This window comes from Lemur catta, chromosome 2, assembly GCF_020740605.2.
Source record: "Lemur catta isolate mLemCat1 chromosome 2, mLemCat1.pri, whole genome shotgun sequence".
Taxonomy (NCBI): Eukaryota; Metazoa; Chordata; class Mammalia; order Primates; family Lemuridae; genus Lemur; species Lemur catta.
In genome coordinates, this window is record NC_059129.1 from 133,955,852 (window position 1) to 133,975,895 (window position 20,044).

The 20,044-nt window shown below is 42.8% G+C and overlaps 1 protein-coding gene across 1 annotated transcript in view; it reads left to right on the forward strand.

Annotated features, from left to right (window-relative positions):
* MTHFD1L (methylenetetrahydrofolate dehydrogenase (NADP+ dependent) 1 like) overlaps positions 1-20,044 on the forward strand; it is a 186,577-nt gene that overhangs the window by 38,772 nt on the left and 127,761 nt on the right. Inside the window, exons 9-13 of the mRNA XM_045544570.1 lie at positions 2,994-3,085; positions 4,523-4,620; positions 7,799-7,972; positions 15,902-16,038; positions 17,477-17,523. Of these exons, the coding sequence (XP_045400526.1) occupies positions 2,994-3,085; positions 4,523-4,620; positions 7,799-7,972; positions 15,902-16,038; positions 17,477-17,523 (548 nt within the window). The remainder of the gene's footprint in view (positions 1-2,993; positions 3,086-4,522; positions 4,621-7,798; positions 7,973-15,901; positions 16,039-17,476; positions 17,524-20,044) is intronic.

Consider the following 20,044-nt stretch of genomic DNA (forward strand, 5'->3'; position numbering starts at 1 on the left):
CAGGGTCTATGAGGAGAAAAGGTTTTACTTCCTTGCAGGCTTCTATTATTAGCGTTTGGGGTTACGGATTCTTCTGCTCTGGTTTCTCACGAGTCTCATACTACTTACTTCTCTCTTCCACGAATTTCTCAAGATTTCTGATCCATTCATGGCACACTTTTTACTATTATGACTTATTTCCTTTTAACATATCTTTTAAGCACTTCTAATGGAGGTTTGGTTGGGAGAAGAGAGTAGTATTGTGTGTGCCTCCTGCCTTCTGGAGCTGGAAACCTTGAGTTTTGTTGTGTTAATTATGCCTTCTCCTCACATAGCTCATTGTGCTCATTGAAATTATTTGTGAGATGGATGGATGTATCAGCAGTTATACAGCTTTTTTTCAAAATAGAATATGCTCCCTTTTGCTAAATTCTGTTATGAAAGTGACTATAATTATACAAGGAATTATTTACTACGTAACTGTGGAAATGTGATTGGATTCTGGGAACATGCAGTTATAAATTGTTACCAACTCCCAGAATGTAGCTTTTTCTTATTTGTCTATCACTTCAAGCTGTGGTCCCCAACCCCCGGCTGTGGACTGCTACTGGTCTGTGGCCTGTTAGGGGCCGGGCCACAGCATTCTGCACCTCCTGCCCCCCCACCCCACCTCCCCAGTGCGTGGAAAAACTGTCTCCCAGAAACTTAGGACATGCGGGAGTGGGTGCACAGCAGGAGTTAGTGAGCATATTTATAGCTGCTCCCCATAGCTCGCATCACTGCCTAAGCTCCCCTGCCCACCCCCACACCCCAACGTCCACGGAAAAATTGTCTTCCATGAAACCCGTCCCTGGTGTCAAAAATGTTGGGGACCACTGACTTAGAAGAATGAGAGAAGCATATTTCTTTTCCATAGCAGTTGGACAAGATCTCAAGATCAGATCTCTGGTGGTTAAAACAAAGCAAATCTCTCTCATCCCCTAGACTCTTGGCTTTTCCCTAATAATTTACAAAACTGAAGTGTTACTAATATTTAAACAATACCTGAGGGATATGATTTTCCAACACCCTTAATACATTGGACAGTAGACCATCACAAAACACATACTCTTAAGTGTTTTGTGCTCTTTCTTGCAAAGGACTGTCAGCAAAAGTGGATAATTTAAGAGTAGAGTTGTCCAAAAAAGAAGAAAATAGTTTCTTAATTCAAAAAAGTTACTATCAGAAATATTTCTTTTCTCAAAGGGGGGATGTAGGCTAAAGCATTTTGCTTGTGTGTTTACTTTTTAGAAATTTTATAAGTGCTAACTAAAGGAGGGAAAAGTAGAATTCTAATCAATGTCTTTCTGTTTTGAAAATTAGGTAATCCCTAAAGTTAATATCCTAAGATATAATTTGTTAGTTCTGATAGAAAATTGGTTGTATCGCTTCTATGACAGGGATTTTTTAAATTATTCAAGAAAACCTGATCTTTCGCATAGCACATTGGCCGGCCTTACCCTGTGTGTTCATCTTCCTTCTCATGCTTTGTGTCCAGAAGTGAAATCACGTCTATTTTTATGAACCCTTCATCTAATAAAATGAAACCCCACTGTGTCAAAAAATTAAAAGGTTTGGAGAGGAAGTGGTTCTGACACATTACGCTGTGAATACACATCCCATCCCTTTCTCCTAAGCAGTATTTTTGCTCTGATAGTTTAAACACACACACTGTATGCCAAGCACTTTACATACCACTTCACATTTCATTTTCACAGAATTCTAGGATGTTGATCTTACCCCCATTACTTAATGGGTTCAAAGTCAGAATTGCTAGCAAGAGGTAGAGGTGTGATTTTAATCCAGGTCTAACTCTAAAGTCTGTGGCCTAATGTGCAGACAGACTATGCCACCTCCCTGTTAAATGTTTCAAATGCTGCCTATGAATTGTCTTCAGCTACTATTTATACCTCCAATTATACCATATTTTAAAAATCACAATATGACGTTTTGAGTAGTTTGATAAGGCAGTGTGCCTAGATGTTTCTCTCCGGTTCAGTGTGAGATATGATTTTCTAAAGTATGGTGTGCTTTATTAAATTTATTAAATTAAATCCATTTATCCCAGGTTAATAGTTTAGCTGGACACTTCTTTTTTTTTTTTTTTTTTTTGAGACAGAGTCTCACTCTGTTGCCCCAGCTAGAGTGAGTGCCGTGGCGTCAGCCTAGCTCACAGCAACCTCAGACTCCTGGGCTTAAGCGATCCTCCTGCCTCAGCCTCCCGAGTAGCTGGGACTACAGGCATGCGCCACCATGCCCGGCTAATTTTTCTGTGTATATTTTTAGCTGTCCGTATAATTTCTTTCTATGTTTAGTAGAGACGAGTCTCGAACTCCTGAGCTCAAACGATCCATCCGCCTCGGCCTCCCAGAGTGCTAGGATTACAGGCGTGAGCCACCGTGCCCCTGGACACTTCTTTAATGTACAATATGAAGCAGGCCCAATCAAGAAGCCCCACGCTGTGACTGAGACCAGCCTGCAGCCATGCCCTGAGAGCCTAACCTGCTTGGCTTGGTTAGAAGTGAGACCATTATTCAGTGTGCTGGCTTTTCTTTTTTTTTTTTTTTTTTTTTTGAGACAGAGTCTCACTCTGTTTCCCCGGGCTAGAGTGAGTGCCGTGGCGTCAGCCTAGCTCACAGCAACCTCAGACTCCTGGGCTTAAGCGATCCTCCTGCCTCAGCCTCCCGAGTAGCTGGGACTACAGGCATGTACCACCATGCCTGGCTAATTTTTTTGTATATATTTTAGTTGTTTGGCTAATTTCTTTCTATTTTTAGTAGAGACGGGGTCTCGCTCTTGCTCAGGCTGGTCTCGAACTCCTGAGCTCAAACGATCCGCCCGCCTCGGCCTCCCAGAGTGCTAGGATTACAGGCGTGAGCCACCACGCCCGGCCAGTGTTCTGGCTTTTTACAAGGAGCGATTGGTTATAAATGACAAGATGCTGAAAGTGTTTTTTCTCCTCAAATTTTTTACAGGGAAGGTTGGATGTGCTTCTCCTGGGGTACGTTCTAGTGGACACATTGAGGAGGAGGATGTGAGTCTTCTTGCTGCAGCTCTGCGGATTCAGGTACAAGTGTTGTCTTTTTACCAGATATAATGTTAAACACTTTACACAGAGTGTCAGGCCCATTTGATAAGTGATGAAAAGGAGACTTAGACAGACTACGTTATTTGCCTGTGATCACACGGCATGTAATGGGGCAGGAACCCAAATCAGGGTTTGGCGCTATATGATAAATTACCACCAGAATTTAGCAACTTGAAACAACAAACATGTATCATCTCACAGTTTCTGTGAGTCAGGGATTAGGGGGCAGATTAGCAGATTGGATGGTTTTGGCTCAGGACCTCTCGTGCAGTCAAAATCAAGATGTCAGAGAGGCTGCAGCCATCTGAAGACTTGACTGGGGCTGGAGGATCCGTTTCAAGATGGCACACTCCCATGCTGTGGGCAGGTGCTATTTAATTCTTCATTGGCTATTGGCTGGATGCCTTAGTTCCTCATCATGTAGACCTCTCTGTAGGGCTGCTCACAGTGTGGCAGCTGACTTCCCCCAATCCAAGGGAGAGAGCAAGGAGGAAGCCACAGTATGTTTTATGACCTAATCTCCAAAATCACCTGCCTCCACTTTCTTTTCTTCTGTTTGTTAGAAGTGAGTCACTAAGTCTAGTTCACATTCAAGGGAAAGAGAATTGGGTTCACCTCTTGAAGACAGGAGTATTAAAAAATTTGTAGACATCTTTTCAAATCACCACCATCTATGTGACCTAAAGCCCAAGGTCCCCAGCCCTCCACTGTGTAAACTGAGTGTTCCTGTGGCTCTGGAACCTGCAGTGATGGTGACTGCAAGGTGTGGCATTAACTGGCAGTGGAAAAACCCAAACCTCTAGTTGCTACCACACCTGAATTAAACAGAAGCAAGTTTTACTTCATTTCTTTTATACATACAAAGTATTGTACAATTCAAACTTCCTAACCTTAAAATGGGGTGTTGTACATTTTTGTAGGGAGTATAACTTAAATTTCTACTAAAGCCAAATTTTTTTCCTATTTATTTTGATTTATTTTGATTTTATTTATAATTTATATATATGCATATCACTATTCAATAATTCAATTTGCTTGTTCTTGTATACCAAGTATAGAAGGATGGTACTTGAAATGGTGTTGCAAATTTTGGAAGCTTGGCATCTAAGCTGATCATTCATGCAGTCTTGTGTTTTCCTCATTTTTCTTTTCTAATTTAGATGATGAACCCACTCAGTATAATTTTATTCATGTACTTGATGTCTTTTGTGAACACTTATTATCTCACATTTTCCTTTTTAAGAAAAGCCTACAAACCTAATTACATGTGAATAAAACTATTCCTAAAGTTCCCTTGGATTATTGTGTGATTATAATCTTTTTGTTTTGCAACATCCATGAGCAGTATCATTTAAGTGCATACCCTGTCAGCTTTTACTTTTATAACATACGCTTTCCTCTCTGTTCCTCCTGAAGAACATGGTCAGTAGTGGAAGGAGATGGCTTCGTGAACAGCAGCACCGGAGGTGGAGGCTTCACTGCTTGAAACTTCAGCCTCTCTCGCCTGTACCAAGGTAACGCTGGTGATTTGTTTATACTGATGTCAGCTCTCCATAGCACCTTAAATATCCAAAATTAGTCATGGGAGGGCGGGGCACAACTCATGGTATTATAGTTTTGATGGAAGATAATTTTTCTTTTTAAAGAGACGGAGTCTCACTCTGTCGCCCAGGCTGAAGTGCAGTGGGGCAATCATAGCTCGCTGCACCCTTGAACTCCTGGCCTCCAACGATTCTCCCATTTCAGCCTCCCACGTAGCTAGTACTGCAGGCATGAGCCACCATGCCCACTGATAATTTTCTCTAATCATTACATTGCCACACTCTTTTTTCTATTGTAAATCCTCCAAAATTAAATCATAATGAATATGTTTACCGTATTGTATCAATTCTAAGAATGCATATTTTTTTCATTTCATTTCAGTGATATTTCCTATATTAAATGGCAATGTTTTTTTCTTAGTGGTCCATAAAATAATGGTTTTAGATTTGACAAAATATGGTAACACAATACTTGGAATATGTTTTTCAGTGTTAGAAATGCCCAGCACACATAGCAGCCTGGTCTTGCGAGCCATGTAGGTTTCTACTCTGGGAGTGAATGAGCAACCAAATCAAACACTATTCAATGTGGAAACTGAGCTCAGCTTTCTTCAGAACTATCTGATAGGATAGTCTATGATGGTCAAGATGATTGTTTACCTCAGAGTGGTATTTGATAAGGTCTAAGCTACATGTTGTCTCCGTATAAATTTGGTAATACAAACTACAAGACATAGTCTCAGCCTGTGATTTAGAATGATTACTTGGAGATGATGTCTGAGCCAGAGAGCTGCATTTTCCAGCCTGATGATGCCTCATCTCTGTCTGCCCTGCTCTAAGGAATTGGCCCCACCCCCTTTATCCAGGTGTGCATGGCCAGGTGTGACTCCTCAGGTAATCCCATCCAGCACAGTGTCAAGGAGATAAAACCCCTCCAGTAACTGAGTAGTTTTTCACCTGATAACCAGTGACTTTTTGGAACTGACCTCTGTTTTCCTTGGGCTGTCAGCTGAACACTCTGGTACGATTATACCCTCCAGGCTCTGTTTTCACCCCTGCAATAGACTAAACATTTTAGTCATGCTCTGTCTTCATTGATACGTAAATTCCATTGAGGACTGTTATTCTTTGTAACATCATCCCTGTAGTTGTGCAATCTGTTTCATAAAATATCTTTTTTTTTTTTTTTTTTTTTTGAGACAGCGTCTCGCTCTGTTGCCCGGGCTAGAGTGAGTGCCGTGGCGTCAGCCTAGCTCACAGCAACCTCAAACTCCTGGGCTCAAGTGATCCTCCTGCCTCAGCCTCCCGAGTAGCTGGGACTACAGGCATGCACCACCATGCCTGGCTAAATTTTTCAATATATATTTTTAGTTGTCCTTATAATTTCTTTCTATTTTTAGTAGAGACGGGGGTCTCGCTCTTGCTCAGGCTGGTCTCGAACTCCTGAGCTCAAACAATCTACCCGCCTCAGCCTCTCAGAGTGAAAATATCTTATTTTTTGAAATTATTTATGTTACTTTGGGGCCTTAGCTTTTTAAGCAAAAGTCAACAAATTCTACCCACAGAGAGCTAAAAAAAAAGATAGATTCCATCAAATTGTGTACCACAGTCTTTCAAAGTAATTTCTATTTGGGGGAGAGAGGAGTGCTTTAATTGTTTAACCAAATTTGATTTCTAGAGCCACTGGGAGAAGAAAGGTAGGCCGAGTAGTTTATGAATCACTCAGAAAAATCAAAATGATGTCACTATGACTCTTCAGCTAGTAAAGAGAAAACCTTGGAGATTCTCCAAGATTAGGCTCTTCAATTTAGGAGATCGTGGGAGGAGAGAAACAGGAAAAAGGTATAGCCAGGAAGGCAAAGTGAAGTAGGAGCCCGTAGAGTAAAGGTTGGGTGGGCAGAGAGCTGGACAGGAACAGGGTGGCCTTTGGGGGAACCTGGCAGAAGTCCAGCACCCACCCCACAAGGCCCTAAGACCTTACTCCCCTCCTAACTTCTCTGGTGCCCTTTGGAGAAGTCTGTGTGGAGGTGTGTTTGCTCTTGTCTCTTACCCCAAGGTCGACCCCCGCTTCCCGCAGGACCCTGCAGGAGAACATACGAAAGTTTGAAGGCTGAGAGTCGAGTGCAGGCAGCAGCTACAGAAATAGGGCTGCCCACCCAAGGAGGGGGCAATCTGCTGCCTGTGGCCAGGAGGCTGCTGTGCCACAAATAAGTGCTCCAGTGCCAGTCAGGGGATGGCCGTCCTCACTGATGTGACCCTTAGAGCCGTTCTCTGACGCCTGCTCTCCTGTGCCCAAGGCTCTGGGTTAGCCTTGCTGCCATGGGAGGGGAATAAGTGTGACCTCCAGTTCTCCCACTGACGGGCAGTCAGAAAGGTGGGTGGCCTGACCCCCACAATAAAGAAATGACTGAGCATGTGAGCCCCACACGGCTCTCTCTGGAGAGGGCAGTGTTACACTTGCTGGTGTCCAGAGCACTCCTGTAAGGTCAGCAGGGGCATTCTCATCTTGCCAGTAAAATTGAAGAGTTAAACTTTGTGCCCAGAGACACCCCGGGCTTCCTAATATTTCCTCAGTCTGGAGTTGAGCTTCAGGCACTGGGTCCTTTTACCGACAGTTATGTAATTATTAAAATATTTTGAAATATGATTTTGGACTGGAAATAGGAAAGAGAGGGAAAGTATGGACACAGATAAAACAAAATAGCATTTCCACCTTTCTGAATAGCCAAGAGACACACGTGGCTAGCCCAATGGGAGCGCATTATGCAATAACCCTCTATTCATGGCTAACGTAGAGCAGTGATGGCACACGTAGAGCGTTTTGCTTTATAGTGGATTTACACTTGCAGGAGGCCCTGGGACACATGGTGATATATAGTTCTCTTGTCCCTATGGCATAGGTGTTATTCTTATGCCTGGACACAATTCTAGGATCTCTGTGCGTATTTTGGAATCGCAGCTCTAAAAGTATGCACCGTTTTCTCATGCACATTAATTGTTAGCAGTTGTGCTTAATATTGCCTGGGAGAAAGGACCACAAAGCAATTGCGTTGATTTAATTGTTGGCGTGAGGTATGGCTGCTTTCGCTCTAGCAGTGACCACCTAAGCTGACAAGACTCATGCCTCTTTCATGCTGTCTCTCCCCCCCAGCGATATTGAGATTTCAAGAGGACAGACTCCAAAAGCTGTGGATGTCCTTGCCAAGGAGATAGGATTGCTTGCAGATGAAATTGAAATCTATGGCAAAAGCAAAGCCAAAGTGCGTTTGTCCCTGCTAGAAAGGTTAAAGGATCAAGCAGATGGAAAATACGTCTTAGTTGCCGGGTAAGACTACGTTTAAAATCTACTTCACTAAGGAGGCATGTTTAGAAAACTCTCTTCCCTATTTGTCTCTGTCCTCATACCCCTCAAATCCATCCTGTTCTCAAATTTGACATTATTTTGTCCATTTCACTTAGCAATCCTTCACTTGGCATCAGGTAAGTTTTTATTTTCAATGCAGAGCAAATTAATTTCCTCTATAAAATAGAAAGTGTAACAAGTTGCAAAACCTTATCTTTTGTTCCTCATGCTGTGCTGTGATCACCCCTGCTCCCCTGAGCTTTTTCATTTAGCTTTTCGTGATAAAAGTCAAAACAAGAACTGAAAGTAAAATATTTTGAACCTAGCAGATTTTTCTGTGTGTTCTACTTAAAAATAATATTTTAATGGAAAAATGTACAAACAATTGTGTGAACCTTATGTTTTCCTGTTAATGTCCTTAACACTTCTTACATATTTTCATTACAGAAACTCATTAGTTCTCTGTTCTTGTATTTCAAAACTAATGTCGCACCATTTTCATTTGTGTTCATTATTTTATAAAAGAAATTTGGAGTTTTTGTGAAAGGGAGTGTTGGCTTTTTACCCCTCTTTTTTAAAAAGAGAAATGCATTCACTAGCTGAAAAGATGATAGAAAGCAAGGGATTTCAAATATTTGTTCACTGTGACCTCAGGGAACACCAAGAAACCATATAAATTCCTCTGTTGCCTTGAAATTTCATTTCAGTGACTGTTGCTTATGATACATAGGCCAAGGCTTAAGGCACAAAAACCTGCGTGTTAGGCAGAGGACACTTCTCGTGACAGGACTTGACTCATAGTTAACTTTGTTTTTACATATTTAATTATTAATGTAAGTCCCTTTTTCTTTACTTCTTTTTCTGGTTATAAAAATAACACAGTCTCATTGTAGAAATATTCCAAAAGTACAGAAAATGTAAATAAGAAAGTAAAACATCCCAAATCCTACCACCTAGAGGCAACAACTGTAGTTTTTGTGAAACATGTAAGGGCTATCTTGACGTTGATAGAGTCTTTTGTAAGTGAGATCATACTAGACATGCTGTTCTCTAAGTCACCCGATTATTCATATGCTGTACACCTAGCTCCCTGTGACTGAGTCTAGAGCTATGTTACCATTTTTCATGACTGCATAACATTCCAATGCTCACACCCCAAATTCTTAAACATGTTGGAAAAAGGGAGAACGGCGGGGATAAAATGCCTGGGGTGGGGGTGGATTTCCCTGTACCCACCTTCCAGCGCCTCTGGTTCCACTGCGAAGCGCAGCTGTGGCTCAGCCACGGACAGCACAGCACGTTTCTAATCTTCAAGTGCATTGATGCAGAAAAAGGATTTTAAAATATGATAGGGGATGTTCCATAATGTATCTAACCAATTCTCTATTGACAGGCAATTGAATTGTTCCCAATATTTTGCCATTATAAACAGTGCTAAAATTAACAACCTTGGGCATGCATAGTGTGCATTTATCCAATTATCTCCTTAGATCCCTAGAGGCAACTTTCTTAAGTCTACAAGTAAAGCAAAATATCATCCAAGAATAATATCACCTTTTGAATGGTGTCATAATTTCCTCATATCTCTTCCTTCCCTCTCTCCCTTTCCCACCTCCCCCTCCTCTTATTCCTCCTTCTGTTACTTTTTTGTGAGAGCACTAGACAGCCAGGGTTTATCAGTCTCTCGGCAGCTGGGGTTTTAAGGAATTCATACTTTGCTGCAGCACCTCAGTTGCCTGTGACTTAAAGTTTGTCCCTCAGGCTTCTAGGCTCACTGCAGCTGGACTCCCGGGCCCCTTTCCAACCTAGGACCCCAACCCCAATGTCCGTGTAACTAAGCTTCAGGAAAGCTCCTTGCTGAGGGGAGAGGTTGGCCCCACATGCAGGCATCCTCTGGGCCGGCTATCTAGCTGAGAAGCACACAGTTATTCCCGGCTCCGGGGTCTCTGAGGTTGGAGCGTACGTCTAGCAGGGGTGTTTTCATGGAAGTTGCTTGGTGTACATTTGTTTGCAATGAATAAACAAACTCTTGGATATTAAGAACTTTAAAAGCATCCCCAAGGATTTGGTTCCCTTCTTCCAGGCTTTACATGATCTTGGTAGGGGGGTTTGCTGGTTTTCTCACTGTGTCTAGATGGGAGGACTTAAGGAAAACTCAGGAGGATGAGGTCTCAGTTTATGAAGGAAGAATCGTGCAACAGTTTTTCTTATAGAGTGGCTGAGACTTACTCCATTCGGGGCTTGTCAACACTGGAAATAAAAACACAAATCTGGACATAGCCCTGCCCTCAGCTGGGAACATAGCATCAATACTTCTAAAACAACAGTTGTGATATGATATTGTTATCAAGTTCCTAACTGGGAATCAAACCGTCAAGGCCTGGCCTCCAGCCACATGCTAGAGAACGCTCGTGAGCATGGCTAGCTGGGTATCGCAGCTAACGTGGGTCTATGCCCAGCGGAACATCGCTGCACGCCTCTCTCTGCCAGCATTAATATGCGTGGCTGAGCTGAGGCTGAGGTTGGCCTGCGTGTTGTAAATAGAAATGAAAATTAAACATGAATTCTCAAGAACAAATTTAACACCAAGATCAACAATTCTTTTTCTGAAATTGTGATATAAGTTCCTTTACCTAACAGGCCTTTGAAGGAACAAAAATTAAGTGGTGTTCCTTTCAACTGTATTGGGAAAAAAAACTGTGAGGATAGAATTATGATATATATGTATCTGTAACAGAGCTTGAAGATTTTTTAGGAAATGTATACCATACTGGATTCTATAAGGGAAGAATAAACAGCCCCCCCAACATAACAAATGGTATATTTTTTTAAGTGTGTAAACCGCCAACAGCGTCTAATCCTTTAATATCTGAATGATTGAGATCAGTTTAAAACACCAACAATATTTTATCTATAATCTAAAGTGAAAAGTCAATTTGAAAGAAAAATCACCTCCATATTTTTACTTTTGATCATGTCAACAGGGGAAAACGATATTATCAAACAATTATATGCACTGTTGCAACTTCTTTAGAAATATAAATGATCCCTTCATTAAATAGAGAATTATTTCCTTTTTCTGAAAGTCTTTTTTTCCTTCTGAAAATAATGTCAGCTTACTGTAAAAAAATTTAACATAAAGAAAAGCAAAAAGAAGGAGAAAACTATAATAAGTCCCTTGTTACTCAGAAGTGTTACAAATCTTTATATTTCCTTTCAGGATTTTATCTATACATTCATCCTTCTTAAACGTTAACATCATGCTATAAATACCATTTTTTTGTCCTGACTTTTTCTCTGAACACTATAACATAAATCTTTTCCCATGCTTTAGCAGAATTCAGATACCCAAGTAATTTTTCAGTAGACCTAAATAACAATATATTTGTTATACATTTGAATTTATATATAAATATGGTTTAACTATATCAACAGTGGGATTAAAATATAAAACAATGAGATTTTTAAAAAATCTTCTATTAGTAATCAAAATGCAGAACAGATTAATTTTTCTAAAAAGCCATTCTTCAAACTTTAGGATTTCTTATTCAGTCAGAATCATCTGTATTTCATCAACTACACATCGCATGGTATTTACACCTACACATCACTTTATTTGCTTTGCCTGACAAAATGAAAAGTATTGGGAATTGTTCAGGGAAATATGCCAAAAGAATCTTAGGGACTCTTGAGTTTTACATATTTTCCCAGTTACACTAATGAAAAGGAATTTTGTTTGAGAACTTGACTCGGAGTGCAGCTGCAGGGCATTTGAATGTGTGCTCTGGCTCCATTGGGCCTTCACCAATTTCTATGCAGAATTTTCTGGAATTTCTCTGAATTGCTTGGACGGAGGAGCTAAAAAAGAAGCCCAAACTGGTCTGTGAACAGACTGAATTTCACACTAAAGAAAAATTAAAATCATTCATGTCACTTCATCTTTTCTTCTGCAGAGTGCCAAATGCCTGATTTGATTCTTTCTTTCTTTTTTTTTTTTGTTTCAACCCATTGTTTTGGTACAATGTAAAAATAATCTTTACTGACTTTTCTAAGCTTTTGCCTTTTGTCTTGAGTAACTATTTATATATCTGTGAGATTTTCTTTTATTTGTACTACTTGCAGAAGAGAACAAAGTTATTTAGAAAAAAACACTACCCCGAGAGGGCCTTTGAACTATTCCCTCAGTCAAGTGTAATGGGAAACACAACAGAATGGACCGTGGAGTTTATTGTTAAATAATAAAAGGCTTTAAAAAAACCTTCCAAGTCATCAAGATGCCTAGGACGAATGCTTTATGTTCAGATGCTGTTGGAGCGTGTGGTGTTGGAGTTCACGGTTAGGCTCATGGCTAATGGCGAAAATACTGTTCAACGGGATTCTGCATTTGAGAACGGCTCAAAGTCTTACCACACCTCTCTGTATAGGCAACCTTTTTTTTTAAATTTCAGAATATTACAGGAGTACAAACGTTTTGATTACATAAATTGCTTTTGTACCGTTTGAGTCAAAGTTATGAGTGTGCCCATCCCCCAGATAATGTGGACTGTAGCCATTAGGTGTGAGTTTACCCATCCCCTCCTCCCCTTCCCTCCTGCTTGATTTCAGATGAATGTTACTTCCATATGTGCACTTAAGTGCTGATCAATCAGTTCCAATTTAATGGTGAATACATGTGGTGTTTGTTTTTCCATTCTTGTGATACTTCACCTAGAAGAATGGGCTCCAGTTCCATCCAGGATAATACAAGAGGTATTAGTTCACCACTTTTTTTGTGTGTGCGTGGCTGAGTGGTACTCCCTGATAAGCAATCTTTTTTGACCTTTGAGTAAATGATAAACTTCCTTCTGATTTTGTCCCAATTGTCTCAGAGAGTACTTTGACAAATTTGTACTGTAGTTGATAGTAAATAATATTTATCTTAGAAAAGGCATCATTACATCATCAGCCATTTTCTGCTAGTCTACGCCCTGATGCGGTGATAAGAATGCAGGGAGAGTGGGCATTTTATGTTTTTTTAGTTTTTGTTACCCACTTTTGTTTGCCTCTGTGAGCTTGTGGCCTGGTAGGTGAGACAGACATGTCAGAAAGCTTATAATAATGCAGTCTGGAAGGTTCTATAATGATTATGTAGTGAGCGCTCTTGGATGTCGGGGAGGGAGTACATAATCTGCTTTGAGAAGTTGAGGAAAGTTACGAACGAAAATCAGTCCAATCTCCATAAACTCTAAGCTCTTATAGAAAAAGAAATTAGATTAACTTGGTGCTGGTTCTTTTCTAAATCAACTTGATGATTTGGAATCTGAGCTAAGGATACGCGGTGGGGGGGGGGATCAAACCCAATTTTGATACCAAATGCAGGAATGAGGTGAAATAAATTTTTTATTGTAGCTCTCCTTTTATTGCTCCCAATAAATACTTCCTACTTTCTGATTTTCCTGAATTGTATTAGTTGGCAGAAAGCGGAACAGCCCTGTGTTTCTAATTAAAAATTGGATGGTGCGCTGAAGTTTGAGGAGGTCATCTCTGGGCGTGTCTGCTTTTGGCTGTCTCCAGCAGCTATGCTAGCATATCCTTGGGAATGAAAATGTAATCCTTCATGTGACACAGTTTAAGCAAACCACTTAGTCCTCTGCAAACACCAAATGCTCAGTATGGTACCTACACTACGTTTGATGCTACAGTGTCTTTACAGGCCATTCTAAGTAACTTTATTCCCATTGTATCTAAGAAAATAGAAAGTTGACTCAAAATATAAGTACCTCTGTGTAGCTTTGAGTCTTCATGTTGACTCCACTAGACATTTGCTATTTAGACAGATGCGGAGGTGACTGAGAAGCCAGTGCCGTGTGGCTTGGGGAGCTGGAGGTTTCTTTTACCCAGCAGTGTTCGGACTGCCTCACCAGCTCCCGCTGCAGTGGTCACCAGCAACCTCCTTGGTGCTAAATCTACTGACCGCCTCTCAACCCTCACCCCGCTTCCAGCCTCGGTGGCATTTGTCTCCCTTCATGTCGAAACATCTTCTTCCTTGGCCTCCATCCGAGACTTCCCTGTGATGCCCCTCCTCCTTCTCCAGGGTTCCCTTACTTTACACCATCCCTCCTGGTTTCCTTGTGGTCTCTCTTCTCCTGACTATTCCTTAAAAGTAAATGTGCTAACCTCTTTTCTCACCCTGTGCCCTCTCCCTGGGTGATCTTACCACTCCACGCTTTAAACTGCTAATTATGGTTATGGTCTCCATCCACCGAAATAGCCTCGTGAGGTCAGGTGACTGGGTTTGATTCCCGGCTCTGCTACTAGTTGTGTGACCTTGGGCAAGTGACTTAAACTCTCTATGCCTCAGTTTCTTCGTCTGTCAAATGGAGATACAAATAATTAATCCAATAAATATAATACATAGCTCCTTGCCTATTAACTGCCCCCAGCCAGCCCTCAATTTTATCTGGCTAATATTTATTCATTTGTCTGGTCTCAGCTTAGCTGTTACTTCCGATAGAAAGTCTTCCCAGATGTTCCAAATCTAGTGAGATCCTTTAGATCATTTTTCCATGTACTGTCTTAACACAGTCTAATCGCCCGCTCTCCCCATGTTGGTGTTTATCACATTTATCGTGATTGCTGACATATCCATACCTCCCTATCAGCTAGAAGCTCTGCGAGGGCAGAGATGGAATCTGACCTGATCAGCAGTGTGTCCCCAGGGTCTAGCCTGGGGCCTGCCACAAAATACTTGATAAATATTTGCTGAATGACTGTATCGCGGGGGTGATGATGCATCTAAAGGCATTACTTCTTTGTGGTCACATCACTAGGTTTAGTGGGTCAGAAAACTCTTATCAGATTTGTTGTGGTTGAGTATCCTAGACAGCCTGGCCCACATCATCCACAGAAGACCAAATTGGAAGCCCACATGACAGCTTAAAAAATTTTAATGATGGTTATAGTATGCTAAGGAACAATTTATGAGGCCTTCCTTGGGAATGTAATAGGCTCCCCTCCTGTGACTTAGTACTGTGATGTCGTTACGAACGTGTGAATATTCCATTTTGGAGGGTGGTGGTGTTGACAATAAGCTCCTCTAGGGCAGAAGTTATCCCCGTAGAATGTGGAGGGGCTTTGGACTTACTCTTCAAATATTTGAAGGGCTATTATAGGGAAAGGGATTAGGCTTAGTGTGTGGGATTCCAAGAGATAGGAAGCAGCAGGAATGCAGATGTCTCCTTCCCAGATCAGAAGAGATCGGGTGCCTTCAGGGCGGTGTGGCCTCAGACCAGATGTCTCCTCTTTAGAACAAAGACTTTCTAACTGTAAAAGCTTTCTGGAAATGAGCGGGCCACCCTGGAGGTGATGGGCTCCTGTCACTGTCTGTGTTCGGCATGGCAGGGACAAGCCCTGGGCAGGGACAAACCCTGGGCAAGCATAGCTGGAAGGAGATGGACGAGTGGGTCTTCAGGTCCTTTCTAAGCCTCAGAGTGGCCATGCCCCACTCACTCAAGAACCACTGAGCTAGGCCCTGTGCCCACACCATATCCCCAATAAATGGCTCGGGAAGAATAGTACCTAATTACTCACCAGCAAGAAATGACATCCATATAATTATTTAGACCATTTTAATGGATGTTTCTATGGCATTTCTTTAGATTGATACCAGTATTAACATCAGCCCCACTGCCCAGTAACCTTTCCAATTTTGGTCTCTTGGTAAAGATGTATCTGTGTCTTGACTTTAGTTTGAGCCCAGCCTGGGTGGTGTGTGGGTGGACCACACTGCTCCAAGAAAATGGACTTATTGAGTGGATTTTGGAATTGTGTGTTCTCTACCAACATCATCTGATTTGCTTCGGGTATCTTACCCTGCTTTCACATAGATTGCCTGGGAAATTTTTATTAACTTCAGTTTTCCCCTCAAATCAGGATCACGCCCACCCCTCTGGGAGAAGGGAAGAGCACCGTCACGATTGGGCTTGTGCAGGCTCTGACCGCACACCTGAATGTCAACTCCTTTGCCTGTCTGAGGCAGCCCTCCCAGGGACCGACTTTCGGAGTGAAAGGTACTGTATTTAAGAACTATTATAGCATTTTATTCCGAGCAAAATTTGGGGGAGGAACGTTTAAAAAAATGATGAACAGATAAGGAGTTAAAACGTTGCAGAGGAGCTAGCACGTTTCATTCGCTGCACACTCAGTTCGGAGCAGTCCCCCACGTTGGTCCTCCTGGGGACAAAGACAAGTCGAGGGAGCTGTGGGGGGCTTCAGTGGAGCCCCTCAGGAAGCCCGTTCCCCTGGCTCCGTTGCTCAGCACTCCCGCCTGGAGCAGAGCCTTCCGTTCCATCGGCGGCTCTTTGCCAAGTGATCTTGACAAGCTGCCATTCATGCTGGTGTCTTATCATCCCAGCCCCGGGGAAAGGTCTCTCCTCCGAACAGTCAGAGGCCCTTTCGTCTCAGCTCGTCAGGGTGGCCGTTTGGGGCCTGAGCAGCTCTCGGGAGACCAGCTGGCTGCGGACAGCGAGTTATAATGAAAATGCCTCTTTGGCTGTGGTCGGGCTGATATCTGGCACCTTCCCCTTCATTTCTCTTTCTTCCTTGATTTATCATGAACTCATTCCTTAGCTCACTTTACAACAGCATTTATTGCTGCAATTACTGTTTATTCTTGGCACTTTTGGGTTTTTAACAGTATTATATTTATATTACTATTACAAATATTAATACCTCCTATCTCATTAAGTTCTGATAACTCACAGAGTGTCATGCATTATGTAGTGCAGTGAACACTGGACTTGGAGCGTGAAGGCCAAGGTTTTATTCACAGCTGCATCTCTTACCGCTGTGTGACCTTTAGCCAGTCATAACCTCTCTGAGCTGCATCTGCAAAAATGTAAAAAGGCTGGTATTACCAGTCTCATGGCTGGGAGTGAGGATCAAATGAGATAGCATATAAGGAACAGGGTGCATTGTAAAATGATCCAAACATGGACAGTATCGTTATTGTTTTAGGAAAGAGAAGTCTTTTTAATATTATAACGTTTGAGGGATAAGCAGCATGACAAATCTTACTATTATTTGAAATAAATTGACTGAAGGTGATAATTTGTTAATCTGAGGTGGTTATCAGGTAGGTTATTTTTAACAAAGTTTTCTGATACTTCAAGACATATAGGATTTAGATGAAGCATAGTCATGTAAATCTAATAATAAATTAATAACATAATCTCATCTTGATATGTTTTACAGTAATGACATTTCCTATATTATGCTTACCTTTGTATTTTTACACAAAGAAACAGAAGTCTTTAAATTACATAGTTGGACACAATGTGAACTTTTTTTTTTTTTCTTTTGTTCTGCTTAGAGCAGTTAATGTTTCTCGCGGTGTGTTGTTATTTCATCTTGGATGTAGATGCCTCCCTGTTGGGTCTGGGGGGTTGTGTCCATCGGGGTTGCTGTTCTTGGTGACTCGTTTCAAATACTGCTCGTTCTGTTGTTCAGGGGGAGCCGCGGGCGGCGGATATGCCCAGGTGATTCCCATGGAGGAGGTAAGACCATGAAGAGAGGTGTGTCGGGCGTCACTGCGTGTCCCTTCTGACCCCCTTCTCTCTGCGGCTCCCTAGGCACAGGCCCACAGCCCTCCATGCACAACCCCACAGTCCTAGAGAGGCTCTGAAAACCAAAAATGTTTGCATAGCTTATGTGGTGACAAAACCTGACCTTGACTGTTATGAGCTGTGTATGTGTTTTGTTTGTGCCACTTGATGTGAATATTTACATATATTGCTGGAGAAAAATTATTTTGATTAATGAGTGCTGACCTAGCCCCTACTTGGGGTATTTTATAAACCCCACACTACCTTCCTAATTTCCAAAAACTTCTGAATCCCAAAACGCATCTGGCACTGAGGGTTCTGGGTACGAGGCTGTGGACCTGCATCTCCATCGATCGTCTGCTACCCCGCCAAGTTCAGGAAGACTTAGATGCCTCACTTCTGTCAATTAAGACTCCATAATTAGATAGCTCCAGAAGAAAATGGGCAAAAACAACGGATGCTGTTAATTCTTACTTTTCCAAGAACTCCATCGACGTTCTGCGTGGCCTTGCCCTTGTCCCCTGTGTCTACCCCGTGACCAGTGCGTGTCAGTTCTACTCTGCAACAGCCTCGCAGTCCAGGCCCTGCACCATCTTGCTAAGCCCAAGTCTGCCCAGGCTCCTTTCCTGTTTTGTAATTTTGGCAATCACCCATCCCTCTCCAGCGGGCACGGAGGTCCTCGTGGGTGGCTGTTCTGACCTCATTGTCCACAGAATCCCACCTGCACCCCTCTCTCTACCATATCAAGCTCCTTGCAGACTCCCTTCCTGTTTTCTTTCGGTTCCAGGACTTTTCCCTTGCCTGGAACATTCTTCCCTTCCTTTGCTGCCCTCTCTACCCAGCTCAGATGCTAGTCCCTAGGTTCTGCTCCACCCCACAAATCCCCCTCGTACTCTGTGTTTACGCCGTCTGGTTCGGTCAGCTGTGACGAGCTGCAGGCGTTTCTGGAGGTTTCAGGTCCCAGCACTTAGCAGAGTGCCTGGCACATAGTAGGTACTCACGAGGAGATATTTTCTGACTTTGATGAAGGAATAGGGGAAGTGTTTACTCAAGGGGCCCTGAGTGTCAGGGAAGCCAAAGAGAACATTTGGGTAAACGTCAAGTATTGGGGATGGGGGTGAGAAAGCAGCCAAAGCAGGGCTGAGAAGAGGAGCCCAAAGCCTCACATCTGGGTGGGGATGGGCACCACACCCAGCCGGGAGCCCGGGAGGCCAAACTGGGGAGGGAGGACAAACCATGTGCCCAGGGAATGGCTTAGGATTTAGCCGGCAAATACTGAAAGGACATCGATGTCCCACTGTGTTAGGGTGTCAGCTGTGTAGCCCGAAGGGAAACTACCTTATGGTAGTTGAGTGGCCTGAACACACTTGGGCACTTTGTTCCTTGAAGTTGAGCACCTCCCGTATCTACTTCATCTGTGTCCCCAGTTCTGAGCACCGAGCGTGACACTTAGTGGCTATTCACCGAGTACCCTGCACAGACAATGAATGCTGGAGGAAACCAATAAATGGTCGTCTGGGAACATGTTAGATCAAAGTCCAGGTGGGCTGAGGAACTGACGGTGCAAATACTGAGACTCGAAGGGTGAGAAGGAGCCAGCCTCGGGAAGAATGAGGTTGCGCATTCTGAGCAGTGGGAATTGCTGGGGCAATTCGGGAACTGGAGGACCCCATGGTGGCTGGAGCCCAGTGGCCTGGCGTTTGGGAGGGAGGGGAGGTAGAGGATGGTGAGGTGCCAGTTTTCTCAGGTGATTGCAGTTTGTAGCCAAGAGGCTTAATTTTCTTTGGGGTGCCATGGCCAGCCATGGAAGAGATCTTGACAGGACAGTTACACGATGCAAATTGGGTTTTATAAAATTCACTCTGACTTCTGTGCAAAGAAGGCACTGAGAGGACCCCACGTGGACATGAGGAGTCCAGTAAGGACTGGACTTATCCGGGGGAAAGATGGCAGCAGCTTGGCCCAGGTTGGTGGCAGTGAGGGTGGAAAAGAGGATGGCGATTTAAGATCTGTTTGCTGATGTTTGCAGGATTAGATGTGGACGAGGAGAAGCGGGGAGGATTCAGATTTGACACCCTGACACCCAGGGTACTGGCTTGAGCAACTCAGTAGAGTCATTTCTTGAAATGGAGAAGCAGAGGAGAGAGGAGTGGGAGGTTTGAACTGTGTGGGGCGGGTGTGGTGGAGGGCTGTGGTCAGGAGAGTGCTCTTTGGGGCCTGTGAAACGTTGCAAGTGGGTCTCAAGGAGACAGCTGGGAGGAAAAACTTACATCCCAATTGTAAAATGGCCAAAGGGTTCAGTAGAAACATCGGAAAAGAAATATTAACACACCAGTGAATGTTCATCTTCACTAATAAATAAATCTACATGAAACCCACTATCAGTTACCATTTTACTTGTCAAATTGACAAGATTGGATTTTTCAAAATAGTAATGATACCAGATTTTGGCAATGAGAGATCCAAGTACACT